Here is a 21,738-nt window from a genome sequence, read left to right as displayed (position 1 = left end):
TCACCAGGACATCAGGAGGAATCTCATTAATCATACGTGGTGATCGCAGGGCTTTGGGTGAAAAAGCACGGCTTAATTCGATTACACAGATTATACAGCAAGTACATCATTAGTCTTATTCTCAGCGTAACTTGTGAGCGGAGAGGGGAGAGAGAGAGAGAGAGAGAGAGAGAGAGAGATGAAGAAACCACCTAAAAAAAAAAGAATTCACTTTCCTTTTCTTCATGGACTCACTACAGCTTTTAGTATTAATCTAAAAGCAAGATAGAAGATAGGGGTTTTTAGTCTGATTCTATAAAACCAAACCATACAGAAAGTGAAAGTGAAAGCTAATGATGTTATGAAAGTTTCTACCACAAGCTTTGCTTCTAAAAAGAACACAGATAAAACTGCTTAACTGTGATAGAAGCACAAAACTCAATATTTAAAAGAATATCTCCCTCATCCACTGACTTGCCACAGACAGTAGGTACAGATCCCTCCCTCAGAAGAAGTCTGCAGGCTAATTCTAATGCTGTTTACTCTCTGAGGTTCTCACCCAGCAGAGCAAAATGCAGTTTATTCAATGGATCTAGTGTTGGGGTTGACAGGTGACTAGTGGTGTCAGTTAGACATACAGACAGACAGACAGACAGACTAACAGACAGACAGATAAATACACTTTATAGTGACCGAAGAGGGAAATTTTGGAGATCCAGTAGCAAGTATACACAGAACTTACAAAATAAGAATTAAACATAATGATACATAAAAATACAATGAAATATACATTTTAAAAGTAGCGTATTTTAGTGTCTGGTATTTGAGGTTATTTTGAAGAGGACTGTGCCGTTTACTCTATACTCTTTCATTGCTTTGTCTTGAGATGCAAAACAAGGTGCTCAGTAAGCGCAGCTCCTGCCTCTGAGACATAATGAAATTAATTTAATTCTATTGTTCACAGCGAGAGGCTTTGTGCTAGAACGCATGGCACCAGTGGAGTTTTTAGTTTTTTTTAGAATGCATGTATCTGCATGCTCGCCTGAGTGTGTGCATACATGTAATAATAGAGGACAGTGCATCATTGAAACGTGTGCATGCATTCGTGCATGTGTATATACGTATAGATGCATCTGTGTGTTCGTGCATGCATGTGTACATTCATGCAGTATTTACACACCCAAGTACATGTGCATTCGTATGTACGGATCTTACTGTTCATGTGTGAATGAGAACACGCTCCAAAAGAGCTTGTGTATATCTCTACTTTGCATATTCAGAAGTTACCATAAGCCAGTGTCGGTTCTAGGGGGGCTAGTGCCCCCCATAATACACTTGGACCTATGCTACAGCCCACACCAATGTAAAAACTAATTTTACATAAGTATTTACATTTATTTTTATATTTATGTGTAAAACTTATGTCATAGTCGACACCCTACTCTAGAAAAAGGAGCCAAGTATGGAGAGATAAGTGTTAAAAGGAATAGAAGGGTGCAAAGTAGAGTATATATAAGATGTTAGGTTGGGAGGAGTGACCTGAGACATGTTTCTTCTGTCCCACTTTGTAATAAGTGTCTCTAATAACTGTGTAGTTACACATTAACAATAATTTATTGAAAAAATGAAGAGAGCACTTCAGTTTCTGAATCAGTTTCTCTGATTTTGATATTTATAGGTTTATGTTTGAGTAAAATGCTGTTTAAAACACTGTTTTTTATTCTATAAACTACAGACAACATTTCTCCCAAATTCCAAATATAAATATTCTCATTTAGAGCATTTATTTGCAAAAAAAAGAGAAATGGCAGAAATAACAGAAATAACAAAAAAAGATACAGAGCTTTTTTACAGACCTTAAATAATGCAAATAATAAAACAAGTTCATATTCATAAAGTTTTAAGAGTTCAGAAATCAATCAATATTTGGTGAAATAATCCTGGTTGGTTTTTAATCACAGTTTTTTTTGTTATGCATCTTAGCATCATGTTCTCCTCCACCAGTCTTACACACTGCTTTTGGATAACTTTCTTTTTCAACAATTTACCCCACCCCCACCCGCGTGCTGTCTGTCTCACGTCCGGACCAATCAAGAGCTGAGAGTCAGAGTCAGCGCCGAGCTTTCAAAACCAAACCCGAGGAAAAACAACAGCAAAACAACAGTTATCGGCCCTTTAATCAGGCATTTAAATGTCTTTTTAAAAAAAGGTAAACAAGATTAGATTAAGATTAAAAGTGTGAATTCTGCTGTAACTGGAAATATCTGCAAAAACGCAAAACTGTGCTAGAGGACTGAAGTGCACAGCTTTAAACATGTGCTCCTCCTTCCCTTTGTGCTTCTCAGGCAGCAGCAGCCTGTCACTCACACAGACACAGAGACAGCGCTGTGTATCTACTACTAATCCCTAATCCCTGATCTTTATAGTCCTTATAGCCAAAAAACTACTTTGACTATTTTGATATTTTGTGTAGCCACAGTGTGTATGGTGTGTATCCGTCCTTCAGACCATTTCAGTCCTCTCTCAGTGACTTCTTTACATGGCCAATAATCCCGAACACTCGTCTCCACGTTAACTCATGCTATTGAATTATATATCTCATTATACGAGGCTGTAACGAGCGCGTGCAGAGCTCCATCACCGACGCCATGTCGAGAGCTGTCTCCTATGTAACCTTAGCGGAGGAGTAACTGAGGCCAAGGACTGGCGTTTGATGGTCAGCTCTGATGGTGCAGGGCTTTTTAGCGGCGCGCTAACACCGCTCCCCGGGGGCTAGGCTAAGTGCTGCCCTGCCCTGGACCCTTCCATCCATAATACACTCCGCTCTCCATCCACCCCCCCCCACCGTCACACCACCACCGTACCACCAGCACCAAGCTCCTCCTAAAAGTAGGCCAAGTATTACATCATGCTCAAGCAACTGCAGACAAAAGCAAAAATTACAGGACCCTCCCAAACACACACATGCGCTGCGTCGCCACAAAGGTGGCGGAGAAAAGAAAAGAGAGAAGCTGGAGAGAAAGAGAGAGAGAGAGAGAGAGAGAGAGAGAGAGAGAGAGAGAGAGAGAGAGAGAGAGCTCCAAACGCTGCCTGACTGAAGATGTAAATAGGTCACCTTTGGCATAAATATTTAAAACGTGTTCAGTCCTTTGTGGCGTAAGACTCTGCAGGTGCACAGGTAAATACAGTACCAGTCAAAAGGTCTGGACACGCCTCCTTCTCATAATCATTCAGAATATGATTTTTAAATTTTACCAAATTAAAAACCTCTGGAATATAATAATCAAGAGGAAGACGGATGATCACAAACCATCAAACCACCAAACTGAACTTGAAGGAGTATTAAAGTTATCTAAAAGCAGTGTGTAAGACTGGTGGAGGAGAACATGATGCCAAGATTCCAAGCATGAATTAAAAACTGTGATTTAAAAAAAAAAAACACTTGAACTTCTAAAACTTTTTATGAATATGAACTTTTTTTTTTTGCATTATTTGAGGTCTAAAAGCTCTGCACCTTTTTTTGTTATTTCATCCATTTCTCTCATTTCTCTTTGTTTTGCAAATAAATGCTCTAAATGACAATATTTTACATACACCCATAAATAGCAAAATCAGAGAAACCGATTCAGAGGTGCACCAGATTATTAAGGTGCATTATGCAACACTAGTAAGGAAAAGTGGTGTCGCCATGTCTTTCTTTAAATGCAGCAGGTCAGCCGCTGGTTGGCCACACCTGTAAAGCTAAGCTAAGCTAATTAAACAAAACTGTAATTCTTAAACAAAACATAAAGTCAAACAAGTGCTGGATGTTAATCTACACAGATTTCTCAGCTGAAAACTGTTTATTTGGATAAGTAAATCGCTTCCGTTTATTTACAGTAAGCTTACATTAGCAGCTAACCGCTAGCACTAGCACTCGATACACTGAGGAACAGTGAGTGTTCTGGTAAGCCAGGGAGATATTAGCGACCATGTAGCTTGTTTTAACACAGTAAACACTCAGACTACAGTCCAATTTACTCTGCTCTGAACGGCAAAAGAGCTAGTGTTTAGCGTGGTTAGCGGCTAATGCTAATACTGCTTCAGCCTTAGTGCTGGAGAAACTTCACTGAAACTCCTGTATAACTCTGTACTTCAGTGGAGTGTCTTTACTGCTCCTTAATACCTGACTGGTAGAATTCATACATAAGGAGCACCGGATTATAAGGAGCTCTGATGATTTGGGGAAAATTAAAGGCATTCTCTTTTTTTTTTGGCTTCAAGAATAACATATTGTAATTTGCTTTTCAGTAGTTTAAAATAAGGCATGTTATGCACATAAAAATAGGTCAAAATCTCTAAACACTAAACTAAACACTGCATTAAAAAACGATTTTATCATTATTTTATCTTGCCTGCAGTGTTTTCTTGCTTTAATAAAGTGAGAAGTGTTCTCCTGCACACTGTGGCCAGTACTGTAAGTTCAAGCGAACGGTTATTCTGCTTCTGAGAGATGCTAACCGCACATGATTGAATTCTGGGCCCTGGCGTTCACCCGCTGACCCGCTGTAACCAATGCTTTTTCAATCAGACATTAAAAATAAACCTGTTCTGAATCTTTTCAAAAAGCATCGCTTAGAGCCGGAAAGGTGGCGGCGGCGTTCAAAGCCCCGGCGCACAGAAAATCAATAATTTGTGAAATAAGAGACGCGTAAAGGGCTTCAAAAAAGACACTCTGAGACGCGCTCATCTCCTCTGCATCTCCAGGCCTGATCCTTCAGCCCATCTGCATCCAAAAACCAAAAACTGCAGCTTTCTGCAGCACTTACTGTACCTGTCCTGATCTCAAACAGGAAGGGAAGACGAGGACAGCAGCAGAGCTATACATACCCCAACAGGAAGCAGCGTTTCTACAGAGGAAGTGTGGATTTCTACAGTGGAGAAGCTCAGCGGTGGTGAGCAGATGTATTTTAGGTCAGTGAGCTCCTGCAGAGTTTACACTACTGCAGACTGCTGTACCTACTAAACATAATAACAATCCAATAATAACCAATCAGATACAGGCTTTTGTAAATAGAGATTTTAGGGAAGCAGTGAAAAGAAAAATACATTTTCACAGCTTTCCTTAAAGCAAAACCATTTAAATTAAATGTAAATAAATGTAAACATAGCACAATAATACATTTACCTCAGCAGCTATTCTAATCAAGGGGTGGACGATATTGCCTTAAAATAATATCACGATATTTCACAGACGATACTAATGATAATGCACTCCAAATATCTCCATATATATTCAGGATTTAAGTAAAATTAATAATACCAGACAAATATAATCTGTCTCAAGTGGAGATATAATGGGCAATGAGAACAGTGTGAACTGTATAATATCGTTCACAATATTGAAAAATCTTGGTGATATTATTGTGCACGATATGATATAGCACAACCCCTATCCTAGTAACAAAATTATTTGATCTAGCTATCAACCTCAGCAGTGCAATTCTAATCATAAATTTACCTCAGCAGTGCAACTCTTATCATAAATGTCTTTAAGCTGTGAAATCTTATTCATAGTTCACCTCAGTAGTGCTATTCCAATCATACATTTACCCTAGCAGAGCTAACATTTTACATTTTGCCTTCCTATCCGCTTAATAACAAAGTGATGTACTGGATGAAGCAGTAAAGTGAACTGTGTAAGGGCTTCCTGTAAGGTCGTGAGTGTGAACTGAATGGTGAGTAGGAGTTGTATCTGTAGTAGTTCTGGAGGCAGAAAGTGACAGGCCCAGGGGAGTGCCTGAGGGGGGGGGGGTTCTGATCCGCTAACCCAGATGTGAGCTCACCCGTTCCCCTTCACGCATCCCTGCTCTCCCCCACCACCACCACCACCACCATCACTATCACCACCAACACCACCATCACCACCATCAAAACCACCTCCACCATCACCACCATCTCCACCACCACCATCATCACCACCACCACCATCACCACCACCAACACCACCAACACCACCAACACCACCACCATCACCACCACCATCACCACCACCATCACCACCACCACCATCAAAACCTTCCTCCAAAATTCCAGCACTTTTCAGGCCTGGAAAACAGAACATTAATATTCAAGCATTTTCCTGAGTAGAGCAGGACGTGTCCCGCCGGCTCGGTTGCGGTCAGCTTGTTTCAGGACAGTGTTTACTGTGGTCAGAATCAGAGTGTTTTATGCCGGATCAGGAACAGCAGCCTGAGACAAGACAGCTGTTTAACGCCGTCAGCAGAACACAGTATTGATTATATTCACTCTGAGGGGAGTTAATCACAGATCAGCACTTTTACTTCAATGTCTAGAGTCGAGCAAGACCTGTGTTTTTTAAACATGTGCATTATATATATATATATTGAACTATATAGTACTATATACGAATGAGCGATGATGAAAAAAATAAAAATAAAATGTTTCTCTGGTGAGCTTTTGTTTACATACCTCCCCTGTCTCTCTGTTGCGTTCTTGGGCTCCCTATCTCCTTATAAGGGCTTTTTGTTTCCCGGCCATGTCCCAATTCCAGGGCAGCGGTAAGGTATTGGACCATGACCCTGAAGACACGGGTTCAATTGGGTGTACCTGCTTTGAGATCAACTGTTCTGCAATTGAGTTCAACAACCCTCTGGGCTGGAGAGCTACTAGTCTGTATCACTTCATCCCATTACATGTAATTGCTTGGAAAATATCAGACCCGCAGCCAAACTTAATTGCTGACCCCTGCTTTTTAAATAAAATTTTATATATTTTAAATGCCAACAATGAATTACTTTAATCACTTTAATCACAGTTGTCCTCATCTCAGTCAGAGATTACTGAGGGAGAATTAAAATAGTATAAAATAAACATTAAAAGGCATTTACAGATGTTTTATTCAGTGTTTTGGAAATAGCTTAATTTTGGAAGTTATTAAATGATTCATTTCTTAAACCTTCAGGCTTTTTATTCAGTTATTAATCTTTAGATTTATTCAGAACTCTTCCTGAATTATTCGGTAACGCTAACTTTGAAATGTAAGTTGACTGTAAGAGTTAAAGAGAGGAGTAATACTTCTATCATTTACAGCACTAGCAGAATAACAGAGTAACAGAGTCTGGGGACTCAGATTCGTCTCTTTTCTGGGCTGATTTTAGTCCCAGACTCTGATCTTAGAGCACTCCCCTGAAATCCTTTAAGAGCCCAAACTCAGGACTCGTACTTACAGAAAGTCCTACTATTATCCGCAAAGTGCTGCTGTCTAGAGTTTTATAATAACCAGACAAGAGCACGTCTCACTCTGCACTGCTTTATAGAAAAGTTTAATATCAAATTAAAAAGTTATTATAGAAGTCATTAGAGGCATAAAGGTATTTAAGTATCTGTTTCAGTATCAGTTGAGTTAACAAATAAATTTAATTCAGTATGCATTAAAACGATCCTTTAAGAGATGCAATATTAATACACTAAAAGGGCTGTAGTTACTGCTCTTTAAGCTTTTTTTCACCTCATATCCAGAGTTTTATGGAGTTTTGTCACTTCTGAGCTCGTCTGGGGGACGAGAGGAACTTTTCTTCAAGCTGTGGATCAATTGCTTAATTCCATTTATCTCTTACTAAGTTAAAAACTGCTGTTTGCTGTTGTTTTTCTCTATTTTACTCAGATAAAACCACCCATACAGTAAGGAACAGCAGCAGGAGCTCCTCAGATACAGTGCTGTTCTTCTTAATCTCCAGGCAGAATGAAGCCTTTGGCTCCACATTACTCTGGTGTGTTAGCTTGTTATGCTAACTTGCTAGCGTTAGCGAGCTATGCCAGTATGTTTTGGAATGCTTTGGAACTTAGGAATGAATGAGGGAATGTTGAGAGGACCTAGCTAACACACAGAAACACATAACTTAGCAACCACCACGGACACCTTAGCAACCAGTTGCTAACATTATAGCGACATTATAGCAACCACCACAGATATATGGCAAGGCCTTATCAACCACCTAGGAACCACTTAAAACACCACAGCATTAATATATTACAATAAATATCGATTTCAAATTTTTGTCCAGCCCTTTGTAAAAGCTACCATTTTTGGAGATTTCACTACGGATTATAGAGTAGATGGTGAAGAGCAGCTCAGGTCTACAGTAAAGTGCAGGAGAATCATCCACAGCGTCCTGCTCCCCTCACTCCGTCTTCAGATAATCCACTTACTGCTGCTGAGACAGCTTAGCGTCTGCCGCCGAGTTTCACACAGCGCCGATTCCCAGAGAGCAGAGCAAGAGACAGATGGGAGGGAGGTTAATACAATACACAGAAAAAGAGAGAGAGAGAGAAAGAGAGGGGAGGGGATAGAGAGAGAAAGGAAATACAGGGAAATACAGAGAGAAATAAAAAAAACAAGACACGGAAATAGAGAAAGAGAAAAGAAGAGAGGAAGGGGTTAAACAGAAACGAACATAGAGAGGAAGAAAAAATAAAATAAAAGACCAAGAAGTTGATTGTTGGAATTGACTGAAACTCTATATATGATTAAATGTGCTGATAATATATTTCAGTGATTACGAAATTAGAGCAAATTGATAAGTTTAGCTGGCAGATACATTTCTCAGAAACTCAGAGACAGTTGGTATAGATCCCTCCGTCAGAAGAAGTCTGCTGGCTAAGCCTGATGTTGCGTGCTGTCTGAGGTTGTCAACCAGCAGGTCTATATGGCCTAAAAATGGCATCCAAAAGGCTTAAAACGTAAAAACTCTTTAAGTGTACTCTTCATTCCCACCTTTCCAACACCTGCTGACTCCAGGAGGTGACAGTAAAGACAGTTCGCCGCAAATGGCTCTTTTCCTATCTGAATAACATCATCGGACTGTCCACTCCATCCCAAAATGCATTTCCCAGCCCGTACCAATCCCAATCTCCCCGCTGCCTTCCTCTGCCAGCAGCTTGTCACACAGCCAGGCCTGGAGCACTCCTACACTCAACACGAGACAAATTACAACAGATAGCAGAGGCGTCCGTGCTCGTGCAGCGCCCACCCGAAGCCTCGGCCCTAAACCTGATCCATAGGCTGCTGCGCTGACAGCCTGACATCTCCACAATCATTCTGAAGAAGGAAGTGACTGAGGGGTCAGAGAGGATAATGGTTCTGTCCAGCTCTCAAACTGAACTTGTGCTTCCAACCAATCCATCTGTCCGGGCTGACGAGGCCAACGGCCAACGCAGGCTCCCCGGTCGCTGTCTGTATCAGGACCTCTGAAACAGGGGTCCCACCTAAATGACAAGAGTCCGTCCGTCAGTAATTTATAACCGATAGTAGTTGAGGAAATCATTCGAAGTTTCAATTTTGGGTTTCCCTGCTTTTAAATAAGTTCTTCAAACCATTAGAACATTTCAAGCAAGTAACCTCTTTACACGGTTGTCACTGTACTTCAAATTTAGATATCCAAGACCAAGAGCCAAGACCTGTCTGTATTAGAAGTTTAGTACCTTGGGATTTTGGGTTCAATTTGGGTACTCTGGTTTCTCCAAGACTCTGGGATTATAAATTTGATTTGGGTACTGTGCATTCTCTAGGGGCCTGGAGAAATTGAGAGTTTGACACATGTACTCTGGTTTCTACAGGGGGCTGGGATTGTGGATTTACATTGGGTAATCTGGTTTCTCTGGGGTTTCAGGATTTTGTGTTCAATTTGGATACTCTGATTTCTCCAGGGCCCTAAGATTATGAGTTTGATTTGGGTACTCTGTTTTATTTCTAGGGAACTGGGGTTGTGGGTTCAATTTGGGCACTCTGGTTTCTACAGGGGCCAATGGGTTTAAATTTTTGGTACTCTGGTTTCTTCAGTGGATTTTCTTGGGGGGGCCTTTGGATTTTGGGTTAAATTTGGGTACTCTGGTTTCTTTAGGGACCTGGGACTGTGGGTTTTAGTTGGGTATTTTGGTTTCTCCAGGGCTCTGGGCTTGTGGAATTGATTTGGGTACTCTGGTTTCCCCAGGGCTTTGAGATTATGTGTTTGATTTGGGTACTCAGGTTCTCTAGGGCCTTGGAATTTTTAGTTAAATTTGGGTACTCTGGGTTCTTTAGAAGTCTGGGATTGTGGATTTGTTTTGAATACTCAGGTTTCTCCAGGAGATTGGGGTTGTGAGTTTGATTTTTGATCAATCTTTGGATTTCCCAGGGGCCTGGGGCTGAGAGTTTGAACCATGTACTCTACAAAAAGGCCATAAAGGGGTAGACAAAAAGGCCAAAAATTCCCCAACGCCAAATTCATTTCCTTTAGTACTCCAGCCAGACCAGAAAATGACCTGAAGGCATATCAGAGTCCAGCCAAACAGATTCTTGCCTCTGCTCAACTGAACTAGTTATCATTGTATTTTACTAATCTAACCTCAGGGCAGGTGATTAAAATCCTCTGACTTCTGTAAAGAAATTGTCACTGAACACATGAACATGCTTGGAGGATAAAGCTCACTACCAGTTCTGTTACTTCAGCTCAGAAACGCCCACACTGGCTAACAACACGCCAAATGGTGCAGAGAGACGGTGGACCATCCTACCCACCCAGAGAGCCAGCAAGACCAATTACTCTCTCCTGGACTTCCTGCCATGGATGGCTGTGGCTCACTGGTGGAAATCTCTGAATGTGCACCAATTCAACATGTATGTTTGAAGGGTGAAAAATGCAAAAAAAAGAATCTCCAAGGCAAATGGCCAATTGGTCCACGGGTTCTGCATTTTTATCAGCCAAACTCTGAAGCGTGGTTTAAAGGGGCTGGAGGGAATAGGAAATGTCTGAGTTCCTTGGGCTGTGCATTCCCTCAGCTCTTTATATGATACATCTCATCTCAAGAGCATTTATTCCAGGAACTATGAATAGCTTCTCAAAGGCTGGAATAGAAAACTGTACCTTTACTTGTCATGTTTGAATAATGAGAATTTGGTACATGGAAGCGACGTAATGTGAAGCTCAAACTAAATGAAATGTCTTTACATATTTTTGTGCTTCAGACCCACTAGTAAAGAACCTGATATCTGCTATGCAGCAAATGCAACAAACACTTCAGGATAATGTGGTATTTGTGATATTTGATATTTGTAATGACCAACTATATATCATCATTATAATCTGGTACGCCTTATTTATGAATTCTACCAGTCAGGTATTAAGGAGCAGTAAAGCCACTCCACTGAAGTACAGAGTTATACAGGAGTTTCAGTGAAGTTCTGCAGCACCGAGACTGGAGCAGCAGTAGCATTAGATGCTAACCGTGCTAAGTGCTTAGTATATCGGACTGTAGCCTGCACGTTTACAGTAATAAAACAAACGATGTGAAATGAACTCTCAGGGTCAGCAGGTTAGCTGCTAATGCTAATGCTAATGCTGCTGCACCTAGCCTTAGTGGAAATCTGGAAATCTGAGCTTACTGTAAATAAATAAAAAGTGCTTTACTCACCCAAATAAACTAGTTTTCTAGAGAGAAATTTGTGTAGATTAACATTAACCAGCTGCGAGACTTGCTCGCACCCCTATTCCTTACTAGTTTCGCATAATATAATGCACCTTATAATCTGTAAAATACAGTGGTTGTGACCTTAAAGAAGCAATCTGAAAGTAAGCTTGCTGTTCAGCAAGATGCTTCATAAGACAGCCATCTTGCTTGCATTAAAAAAAAACATTCCATCTGTGTACACACACACACACACACACACACACACAGCACTTTTCCTTCACTCGTTCTCAGCAGCTTCCTGCCCTCCCCTCATCCCCCCGACCTCTGTGTGTTAGCCAGCCCCAGCCCAAGGACATCCGCTCGACCGGACAGGTTTCCATTCACACCTCCTCAGCTCCTCCTGCCTTGACCTATCGGCTGCAGAGCGTATCGACAGAACAGCGTTATCGGCTGCAGGGCCGCAGAGCGTCCCCCTAACATCAGCAGCTACGCCGCTAATCCTGAAAGGCGGCGCTGGACAGATGCAGCACAGCTGCTGAACAGAAGGCCTGAGCTGAGAGACGGAGAGAGAGACGGGTCTCTAATTAGGCCTGTCTCCATTATTACATTACATTACATTACATTACATTACATTACCGCGTGGTTACAATTATTTAAGATAAATATAATTATGTTCCACAGTTGTTAACGTTCACATTTATATGTTTACATCCAAACAAACAGGATATGAAGCGCATAAAGTGCATTGCAGTGTTTCAGCAGTTGTGTTTCAGCAGTGAGTATTAAAAGAAAGAAAACAATGTATTTACCATTATTTATTTAACAACAAACGTTACATATTTTGCTATACTGTGCTTTAATACATTTGGAGACTATGCTACCATGTATTAGATGGACAAAACCATTGTAATACTTTATAAAACTAAACAAATTTTGAATCAGAGGTCAATATATTTCCTGTATTGTTCATTCTTCATAGTGCCGTTTATGATCTATTGTGTTAAAATATGGGGAAACACATATAAAACCAATACAAATCCAGCAGTTAACCAATGATTTGTTTGCTAAAAATCATCATAAATGATTTTCTTTACCTTAAAGGTCTTGTATGTAAGATTTTGTATGTTGAATTTTGTACAATTTACAGTTACTGACTGGACATAAGGGCGTAAATGGCAAAAAAAGAAGGAGGAGAAATAAACATAATATATATATATATATATATATATATATATATATATATATATATATATATACAGTATTGAGCTTTAGAGCAGAGGAACTAATATCTAATCAATAAACATCACCAAAGTCAATCAAATCTTAAAAGCAATGCTCCAATCTATAAGAAAATATCAATTAGAAAGACTTCACCAGACAGCAGAGACAGTTATTTCAAGAAAGGAGGCATAAATGCTTTGATAAGACCCTGATTTTGGAATAAACAGTAAATAAATGAACAGATGTTCCAAATACTTCCATCCATATGGTGGACAGTATGTGTATCATTATCTTGTCAGAAGCTGTATTTTAAATTCTTGTTTATTTTACTTTTAGGAGGCTACTGGATGATATTGATATTGATGATATTGTACTGTGCTCTCTCGGGGCTCCGGCAGCTGATAGCAAGCTGCATAAGCAGGATTTGAACCAGCGATCTTCCAAACACTACTCTCCGCTGGACTATTTGGCACCCACATTTACATACTTTTAAAGGACAACAAACTTTTAATGAATACTACTACTACTACTAATAATAATAATAATAATAATAAGAAGAAGAAGAAGAAGAAGAAGAAGAAGAAGAAGAAGAAAAAGAAGAATTTGTCCGCAATGTTTCATATATATATAATTTACGTATCATGCCAGTCCTACACATAGGCATTCTTCAAAACACAAAACAGTCCACTTAAAAAATGCTTTATTACTTAAAAAGAGAAATCTTTTAGCCTTTGTGAGTCAAATTTGTGGGTTATTTTCAGTACAGGTGAGAAATAAGGAGACTTTCCTGTCAGACAAGCTAATGAGCTAACCGCTGCAGCATCAGATGCTGAGGGGGATTTGCTGTCTTCTGTCCAAGGTCTTTTCTCTGTAGTGAGCAGAAAGCTAAGACGTTATGTTGTGGTAACAGTGAGAACAGAGAAATGCATTTTCATTATTCCGAGCCCGAGCTAAAGTGGGTTATTAGCGCGGACGCTCTTTTTTATTAGGCTTTAGCTACAGATATACTGCAGCTGCACCGCCTCAAACTTCTCAGATGTGTCTTTAAGGATGAGTATTTGGCAACATGATAACTGTAGGGTATTTACTTGAGGGATTCTCGGTCATAATGAGGTGTTAGTTTAGTTTTGTGAATGAAAAAGCCAAAAGAGTGCAGTGTGGAGAAAAAGGCTAAGCTAAATAGCACCTGTATAGCACTTGCTTGCTTAACTAGCTTCAGTACAACGCACAAATTCCCAATATAAATCAACGTTTCTATGTCTATATACCATCCAGGTGGTAGCCAGGCGCTAGGCTAAAAGCTAAAAATCAGTGTGGGCAGTGTGCTGCTGGAAAATGAAATCCACATCTCCATAAAAGTTGTCAGCAGAGGGAAGCATGGAGTGCTGTGATTTTTTTTTTCTGAAAAACTTGTGCTCTCTCTCTCTCTCTATATATATATATATATATATGTGTGTACAAGATCTAACTGTTTATCAATAATACATTTTTCAGAAATCGATTTAAAATATATAGAGACTTTTTTACTTTAGAAAATATTCAACTAGGGAAGCATTATAATGACTTATAAACACTTTAAAATAGTGTTGCTGAAACTCTAAAAATCCTTTCCAAACTAATTGTTAATGGAGAACAAATGTAAGATGAAAATTACCAAAAAATAAATAAATACATTGGACTCATGGTGCCCACGGATTTTTGCTCACCTAAAAAAAAAACGCTGATAAAATTGCCAAATTGGAAGATTAGCTTTGCTGATTGGCTAGCATCTCTTTAGGGATGCTAGGCTAGGTCAGGCTAGGCTACACTCTTTTGCTGTAGTAACACTTTTCATCCCACAATTCAAACAATAAAAGGGAAATCAGGGTGCTTTTTTGTTTTTCATTCTGAGGCAAAAATAACAGGATTGTAAATAGGCTTGTTAAATGATATCTGAGCATACGTGCACATGCATCAAACACCAACTACTCTAATCAAATACTCAATAAACACATCCTTTGCCACATTTAAGAACTGAATGCATGTGAACAACACAAAGCCAAAGCTTTTACCAGTCAGTGAAAAGCGTGTAAAAGTGCGCAAGTTGGCAACGTTCCAGGTCTTAAGCATTAAAAAACAGGCTTTTGATTAGCAATAAAACATCTCTGGCTCTACTGAAGAGGACGCGGTGGAGACGAGGAGCGAGTCTGAAGTCTTTGCATAAATCAACACGATCCCTGGGAATTCAGCTTTTCTTTATTTATTTCCTACCAGGTTTAATTAAGGTTCGCTGGATGTCTTTGGGATATTTGCCTGATTGAGGGAGAGAGAAGAACTCCCACTGCTATTCCAGCATTTCCAAATCCGGCCTGATCTAGAGGGACTCCTCCTGCTCGGGAGAGGAGTCTCTCTACAGCCTGGATCACATGTCAGACTGCAGAGAGAGAGAGAGAGAGAGAGAGAGAGAGAGATACTAATGTCTGTACTGTTATTATAACTATTATACTGATATTAATATATTAACTTTACCTTTGAATCACTAAACTGAACTGAGAGAGAGAGAGAGAGAGAGAGAGAGAAAGATACTATTATCTGTACTGTTATTATTACCGTTACCTCTGAACCACTGAACTGAACTGAACTGAACTGAGACAGAGAGAGAAAGATTAATAGAGATAGAGAAAGAAAGATTAATAGAGATAGAGAGAGAGAGAGAGAGAGAGAGAGAGAGATACTAATATCTGTGCTGTTATTATAACTATTATGGTGTAATATAATAATATATTAACGTTACCTCTTTCCCTTTTACTTCTTTTCTTTATTGATCACTCAATCTTTTTAATATTACTGTTTTTTTGTTATTTTTGTATTTTTAATTTTGTTATTATTAATTTTTTTCGAATATCTGTTTACTTGTATTACTAATAATGGCTTTGGCAATAGTGTATGTGATTACATCCATGCTTCAGTTCATGAACTGAACTGAACTGAGAAAGAGAGAGAGAGAGAGATGGAGCTGCATGTGAAGATGTAGGGATGTGGAGAAAGTGATGGCTCCTGGTTGCGCTGGTTGACGTGGAGAGTAGCTGTAGCACATGATGTCATGGTTGGTACAGAATTGCAGACAGGTGCAGATACTGATAAAAATATATGTTTATTATAAAAATAAACAGATGTAAACGTAGTGGATACAGAAACAATGGAGGAAGCAGGTGAGGTGTAACGTGATCAGGTGAGTGCGTGATGTCAGCGGGTGGTGCATTCTGGGTAGTGTAGTTGTTGACCTGAGAACCTCCGTTAGAGCTTGGTGTGGAAGGGACAGAGGAGCTAACAGCACCAGACGTGACACGTGATGCTCTCTGAAGGTTCCTCTTTACTTATAAACGCATGATGCTTCAAAGAGAGTGTCCAAAATTTAGATTTAGAGAGATAAAGAGAAAGAGAGAGAAAGAGAGAGAGAGAGAGAGAGAGAGAGAGAGAGAGAGAGAGAGAGAGAGAAGGAATCACGGTTTTGACAATTTGTCTAAAGAGAGGAACATATCATTGTCTGAGTACATCAGGGCCGGTTTTGCACCAGGAGTGGTAAAGTTAAAGTTATTCAAAAGCAGTGTGTAAGACTGGTGGAGGAGGAGAACAAGATGCCAAGATGCATGAAAAAAAACTGTGATTAAAAACCACCAGGATTATTCCACCAAATATTGATTTCTGAACTCTTAAAACTTTATGAATATGAACTTGTTGTTTTCTTTGCATTATTTGAGGTCTAAAAGCTCTGCATCTTTTTTTTGTTATTTCAGACATTTCTCATTTTCTGTAAATAAATGCTCTAAATGAGAATATTTTTATTTAGAATTTGGGAGAAATGTTGTCTGTAGTTTATAGAATAAAACAACAATGTTCATTTTACTCAAACATAAACCTATAAATAGCAAAATCAGAGAAACTGATTCAGAAACTGAAGTGAAGTGATCTCCAAATTTTTTCAGAGCTAATTTTTTTCAGAGATTTTTCCCAAATAATGCAAAGAAAACAAGTTCATATTCATGAAGTTTCACAAGTTTTAAGAGTTTAGAAATCAGTATTTGGTGGATGAACCCTGGTTTTTAATCACAGTTTCTCCTCCACCAGTCTTACACACTGCTTTTGGATAACTTTATGCTGCTTTACTCCTGGTGAAACTCATAATTTTTAAGTGGTCTATTATTACTTTTTTGTTTTACAGAGCTGTATACACTGTAGGAAACCCTATAATGCGTAATTTTCTATTGAAGACACATGCAACATTTTTCAATTTCTTTACTTCATACATCAATTTTACCCCCAAGCAAAACAGTCTGGAACCGGGGCTGAAGTGCGATATAATCCTGGAAATAAGACGCAAACCGCAGCGTTTGAGCTGGAAATGAACAGCAGCTCCAGCCCCCTTTTAGTAAACAACAAGTAACACTACATCTTCCTCAATTACCCCGCTCGGCCCTTTGTTGGTGTAGCCTATTAGGTGTAATTACGAGTCATTATAACCGCGCACTCGATGACAGGAGGAAATGAGGCGTGACAGAGAGAGCTTTGTCGGCCCTCGGCTGATCTGATTACGGTGCAACAACACCACCGTACTCCAAACCCCCCCCCAGCACCACCACCAGCACCCTCCCGACCCCCTGCTCCACGCAGTCCATTTAGCGCACAGTCCCCAACATCCAGCCCGTCAGGGAGGCCGAGGCATTTTCATTATTCAGCTCTCGCTAAAACGCTTCCCAATATCGTGGGATGAATAAAATATCCAGGAACAATTTGCAGCCGTGTATTAGCTTAGCATTTCCAATCCCCAGCCCGGTCATTACAGAACCGGCGCTACATCAGTCAGAGCTTTCACAAGCCTCTCTCTCTCTCTCTCTCTTTCTCTCTCTCAGAGTCCATTTGTCTACTTAACCCGGCCCTCTCCCTGTCGCTCTTAAAACTATTTCCTGTTTGACATACTAGAATAACTATTGATCGAAGGCTTGTGTTACCGGAGCTCTGAGCCGTGCGTCGATGCCGCCGTCGCGCACATTTTTATCATGGGTATGTTTGCCAACAGTTATATCCAGCACAAAGGATTCGAAAGAAAGGAATTGGTTAGCCTCTGATGAAGAGGCCATTGTCCAGAGACACGCTCTCGCAAAAATGAGTGCTCTCGCAAAAATGAGCGTTGTCAAAAGACATGCTTCGTTCTTGGAGCCCACCCAGCGCGAGTACTCCTCGGTGCAGATGACCAGGGTCACGTTGGTGGACGAGAGATCCTGCACCTTCTTTGGATGCACGCAGAAGACTTCAGAAGGCTCCAGCACTCTCACAAATGAGTATTGTCAGAAGATGAGTGCTCTCGCAAAAAGACATGCTTTTGCAAAAATAAGTAATCTCGCAAAAAAAACATGCTTTTGTAAATGAGAGCTCTCGGAAAAATGAGTGATCACGCAAAAAGACTTGCTCTTGCAAATAAGTGCTCTCACAAAAAGACTTGCTCTCGTAAATGAGTGCTCTCGCAAAAAGAATTGCTCTTGCAAATGAGTGCTCTCACAAAAAGACTTGCCCTTGCAAATGAGTGCTCTCACAAAAAGACTTGCTCTCGCAAATGAGTGCTCTCGCAAAAAGAATTGCTCTTGCAAATGAGCGCTCTCGCAAAAAGACTTGCCCATGCAAATGAGTTCTCTCGCAAAAAGACTCTCTCTCTTAAATGAGTACAATTGTAAATTTCCCCATTGTGGGATTAATAAAGGATTATCTTATCTTATGAGTGTTCTCGCAAAAATGAGTGCTCTCCCAACAAAAAGTCATGCTCCCTAAAAAAAACATGCTCTTGCAAAAAGATGTGCTCTTGCAAAAATGAGCTCTCACAAAAAAAGAGTGCTCTCACAAAAAGACATGCTTTTTCCAATGAGTGCTCTCGCAAAAATGAGCTGCTGTTGTTTAAAAGCTGTCTTTATCTAAAATAAGAATCTAAAACATTAAACATACTCTGGTTTGCTTAACAGTTTACTAAATAAATACACATTGTTTGGATGACTATTATTAATATACTATTAATATATCACTATCCAGCATGTGAGTTCTGTAAATATCTGTCTGCAGCAGCATCAACACTCTTTCTCTCTGCCATGTTCACTTTCGCGCACCATGCTCGTGCACCATGCTCGATGGAGGGCTCTGTCTTCCTATTGGTTAGCATCAAGAAATACATCGTTTAAACATGCTCGTCTTTTCAACCCTTCTCTTTGACTGAAATCCAGATCCAGATATTAAAGCTGCAACACGTCACAGACGTCAGATATCAGACAGAAGAGTCAGTAAGAGAATAAAATGCGGTGTAATCTCACCTGGCCTGCACCTCGATGTTGGAGATGGCGTAAAAGTACTTGAGCAGGTTGTCTCTCTGGACGTAGGTTCCTCCGAGCGCCGGCCGGATCAGCCGCAGCCTCAGGTCGGTGAAGGTGAAGAAGTCCCGCAGGCCCTTCATGCTCTCCATCCTGGTGTACAGGTTGTCCATGTTCAGCAGCTTGGGGCCGGCGAAGATGGCGAATCGGTACCGGACCTCGAAGCGCACCGCCTTCTCGTTCTTGGAGCCGACCCAGCGCGAGTACTCCTCGGTGCAGATGACCCGCGTCACGTTGGCGGCCGAGAGGTCCTGCACCTTCTTGGGATGCATCCCGAACACTTCGAAGCAGTCGTCGGCGTAGTACTGATAGGGTTGCCAGGTTCTGCCCTTATCTCGCGACTTCTCCAGCACCATGATGGTGGGCCGGCCGTACTCGAAGGTGATCTCGATGTCGTCGGTCACCTCCAGGCTCTTGTTCCAGGACAGCGTGATGTTCGCCAGCAGCGGCTCCGGGTAGCGGCTCCACGTTACCGTCTGCCAGTAGGTGATGAGGCCGTTGCGCTCGCGGTCCTGCATGAGCTGCGGCGGATGGGCGAGGTCCGGGGTGGAGGCGTCGCATTCATCGCTGCACAGGTACGGGTTTTCCTACGGGAGGAACATAGAAACAGAAATTCAAGGTTCAAAGAGTTTTCATGTTCTCCTCCACCAGTCTTACACACTGCTTTTAGATAACTTTATGCTGCTTTACTCCTGGTGCAAAAATGCATGCAAACAGCTCAGCTTTTTTAGTTTTAATGGTTTGTGACCATCCATCTTCCTCTTGATTATATTCCAGACGATTTTGTTTTATTTGGTAAAGTGTTCTTTTTATTTTTATCCAGAGCTGTATATCTACTAGAGACAGATTATATCTAAATAAATTAATACATTTATTTTACTTTAATCCTGGGTATATGGAGATATTTTGAGTGCATTATTATTATTATTAGTATCATGACATTCTGGATCATTGAATTCTGTCATAAATACAAAATTCTTGTTTTTAATTTTTTTAATATCTCAGTTAGGGATGTGCCGTATCATATCGTATGCAATGATGACATTTTTATTAAGGTTTTAGTAGTGTATTTTTGAAATGTATTTTTTTTATGTTTTCAATGTTTTCTCATATTGCCAAAATTATCGATATCGAAAAAATACCGTAAAATATCATGATATTATTTTAGGGCCATATCGCCCACCCCTAATATAGAGTACTAATAATCACTGATCATCACTGATCATTGCTCATCATTATTTTACTGATAAAAGTACTTAATATATTTTCACACGTATTTTTTATGCAAAAAAATAATAAGGGTACGGGTGGGCGATATGACCCTAAAATAATATCACAATATTTTGTGTCATTTTTGCGATAACGATACTCTTGGCGATATGACAAAACTTTGAATAAAAAAAAAAATATTTCAAGAACATACTACTGCACCAAAATGAAAATAAAACTTTATTAATGCATATGATATGATATGACATATATATACAGGATTAAAGTAAAATAAATGATACTGGACAGATATAATCTATATAAAAGTCTCTAGTAGATATATAATATAATGGGAAATGAGAACAGTGTGATTTTTTCTTTTGTTAAAAACAGTATAAAAGTAGAACCCTGATGTGATAATAAGGGGTGCATTGGTGATATGGCGCCATATTTCATGGTATAATATCATCGTTCACCATATTCATAAATGTTGGGGATATTATTGCGTATGATACGATATGGCGATACACCCCTACTATATATTTACATGTATTGTGTAACCAAACAATGCGTCAAACTTCTCATTTAAAGCTCAGTTTTTAAATTTAGTCTCGGCTTTCTTGTAAAACTAATCCGTGATAGTATCGAGCCCCGGCATACATTACTTTTACACCTCAATCCTCCACAGGCTCCGCCCACCACGTAAATCCAGCCCAAACGCTGCTCCAGGTGTCTCTCCTGCTAAAGCTCCACAGTCCTGATCCTGACAGGAATCCTGTCGGCAGTAGCTGGTGATTCGGTGTTTGCCCACTGCTCAGCAACAGCAGGAACCCGTGTCAGTAAACAGAGAGCACGATCGGTTGCGCTCTGGTGGTCCACACACACACACACACACACACACACACACACACACACACATACCTCCATGTCTGAAAAGCCGTGTTAGATTAACACCATGTGAAACTGCTGTATGATTGTTCTTATACTGAACAATACAGCCAATGAAAACCATAAAATCAGTGTGGGCAGTGTGCCAAATCCTGCTGGAAAATGAAATCCGCATCTCCATAAAAGAAGTCGTCAGCAGAGGGAAGCTGTAAGATTTTGTGGGAAAACAAAACTGCACTGACTTTAGATTTGATAATAAAACACAGTGGATCAACACCAGCAGATGACAGACATGACTCTCCAAACCATCACTGATCATCAGTAAATTTTACATTTCATTTAAAGGAAATCAAGGAAGCAGAGTCTGGTGGAAGAGTGCAGAGACACACAGTCCAAACTGCTCGAGGTCTAGTGTGAAGTTTCCACCAATCAGTGATGGTTTGGAGAGACATGTGATCTGCTGGTGTTGATCCACTGTGTTTTATTATTAAGTCTAAATTCAGTGCAGTTTTGTTTTCCCACAAAATCTTACAGCACTTCATGCTGATAACAACTTTTATGGAGATGCGGTTTTCCTTTTCCAGCAGGACTTGGCACACTGCCC

General features: G+C 40.2%; 1 protein-coding gene across 2 annotated transcripts in view; it reads right to left on the bottom strand.

Moving 5' to 3' along the window:
* Nucleotides 1-21,738, bottom strand: part of ntng2a (netrin g2a) — a 96,004-nt gene that overhangs the window by 53,382 nt on the left and 20,884 nt on the right. For both annotated transcript variants that reach the window (XM_022670589.2, XM_022670588.2), the window contains exon 3: nt 18,981-19,624. In XM_022670589.2, coding sequence (XP_022526310.2) covers nt 18,981-19,624 — 644 coding nt within the window. The remainder of the gene's footprint in view (nt 1-18,980; nt 19,625-21,738) is intronic.

This window comes from Astyanax mexicanus, chromosome 12, assembly GCF_023375975.1.
Source record: "Astyanax mexicanus isolate ESR-SI-001 chromosome 12, AstMex3_surface, whole genome shotgun sequence".
In the NCBI taxonomy this organism is placed as follows: Eukaryota; Metazoa; Chordata; class Actinopteri; order Characiformes; family Acestrorhamphidae; genus Astyanax; species Astyanax mexicanus.
Note: the sequence above shows the minus strand (reverse complement) of the source record. Positions and strands in the feature narration are given on the sequence as shown.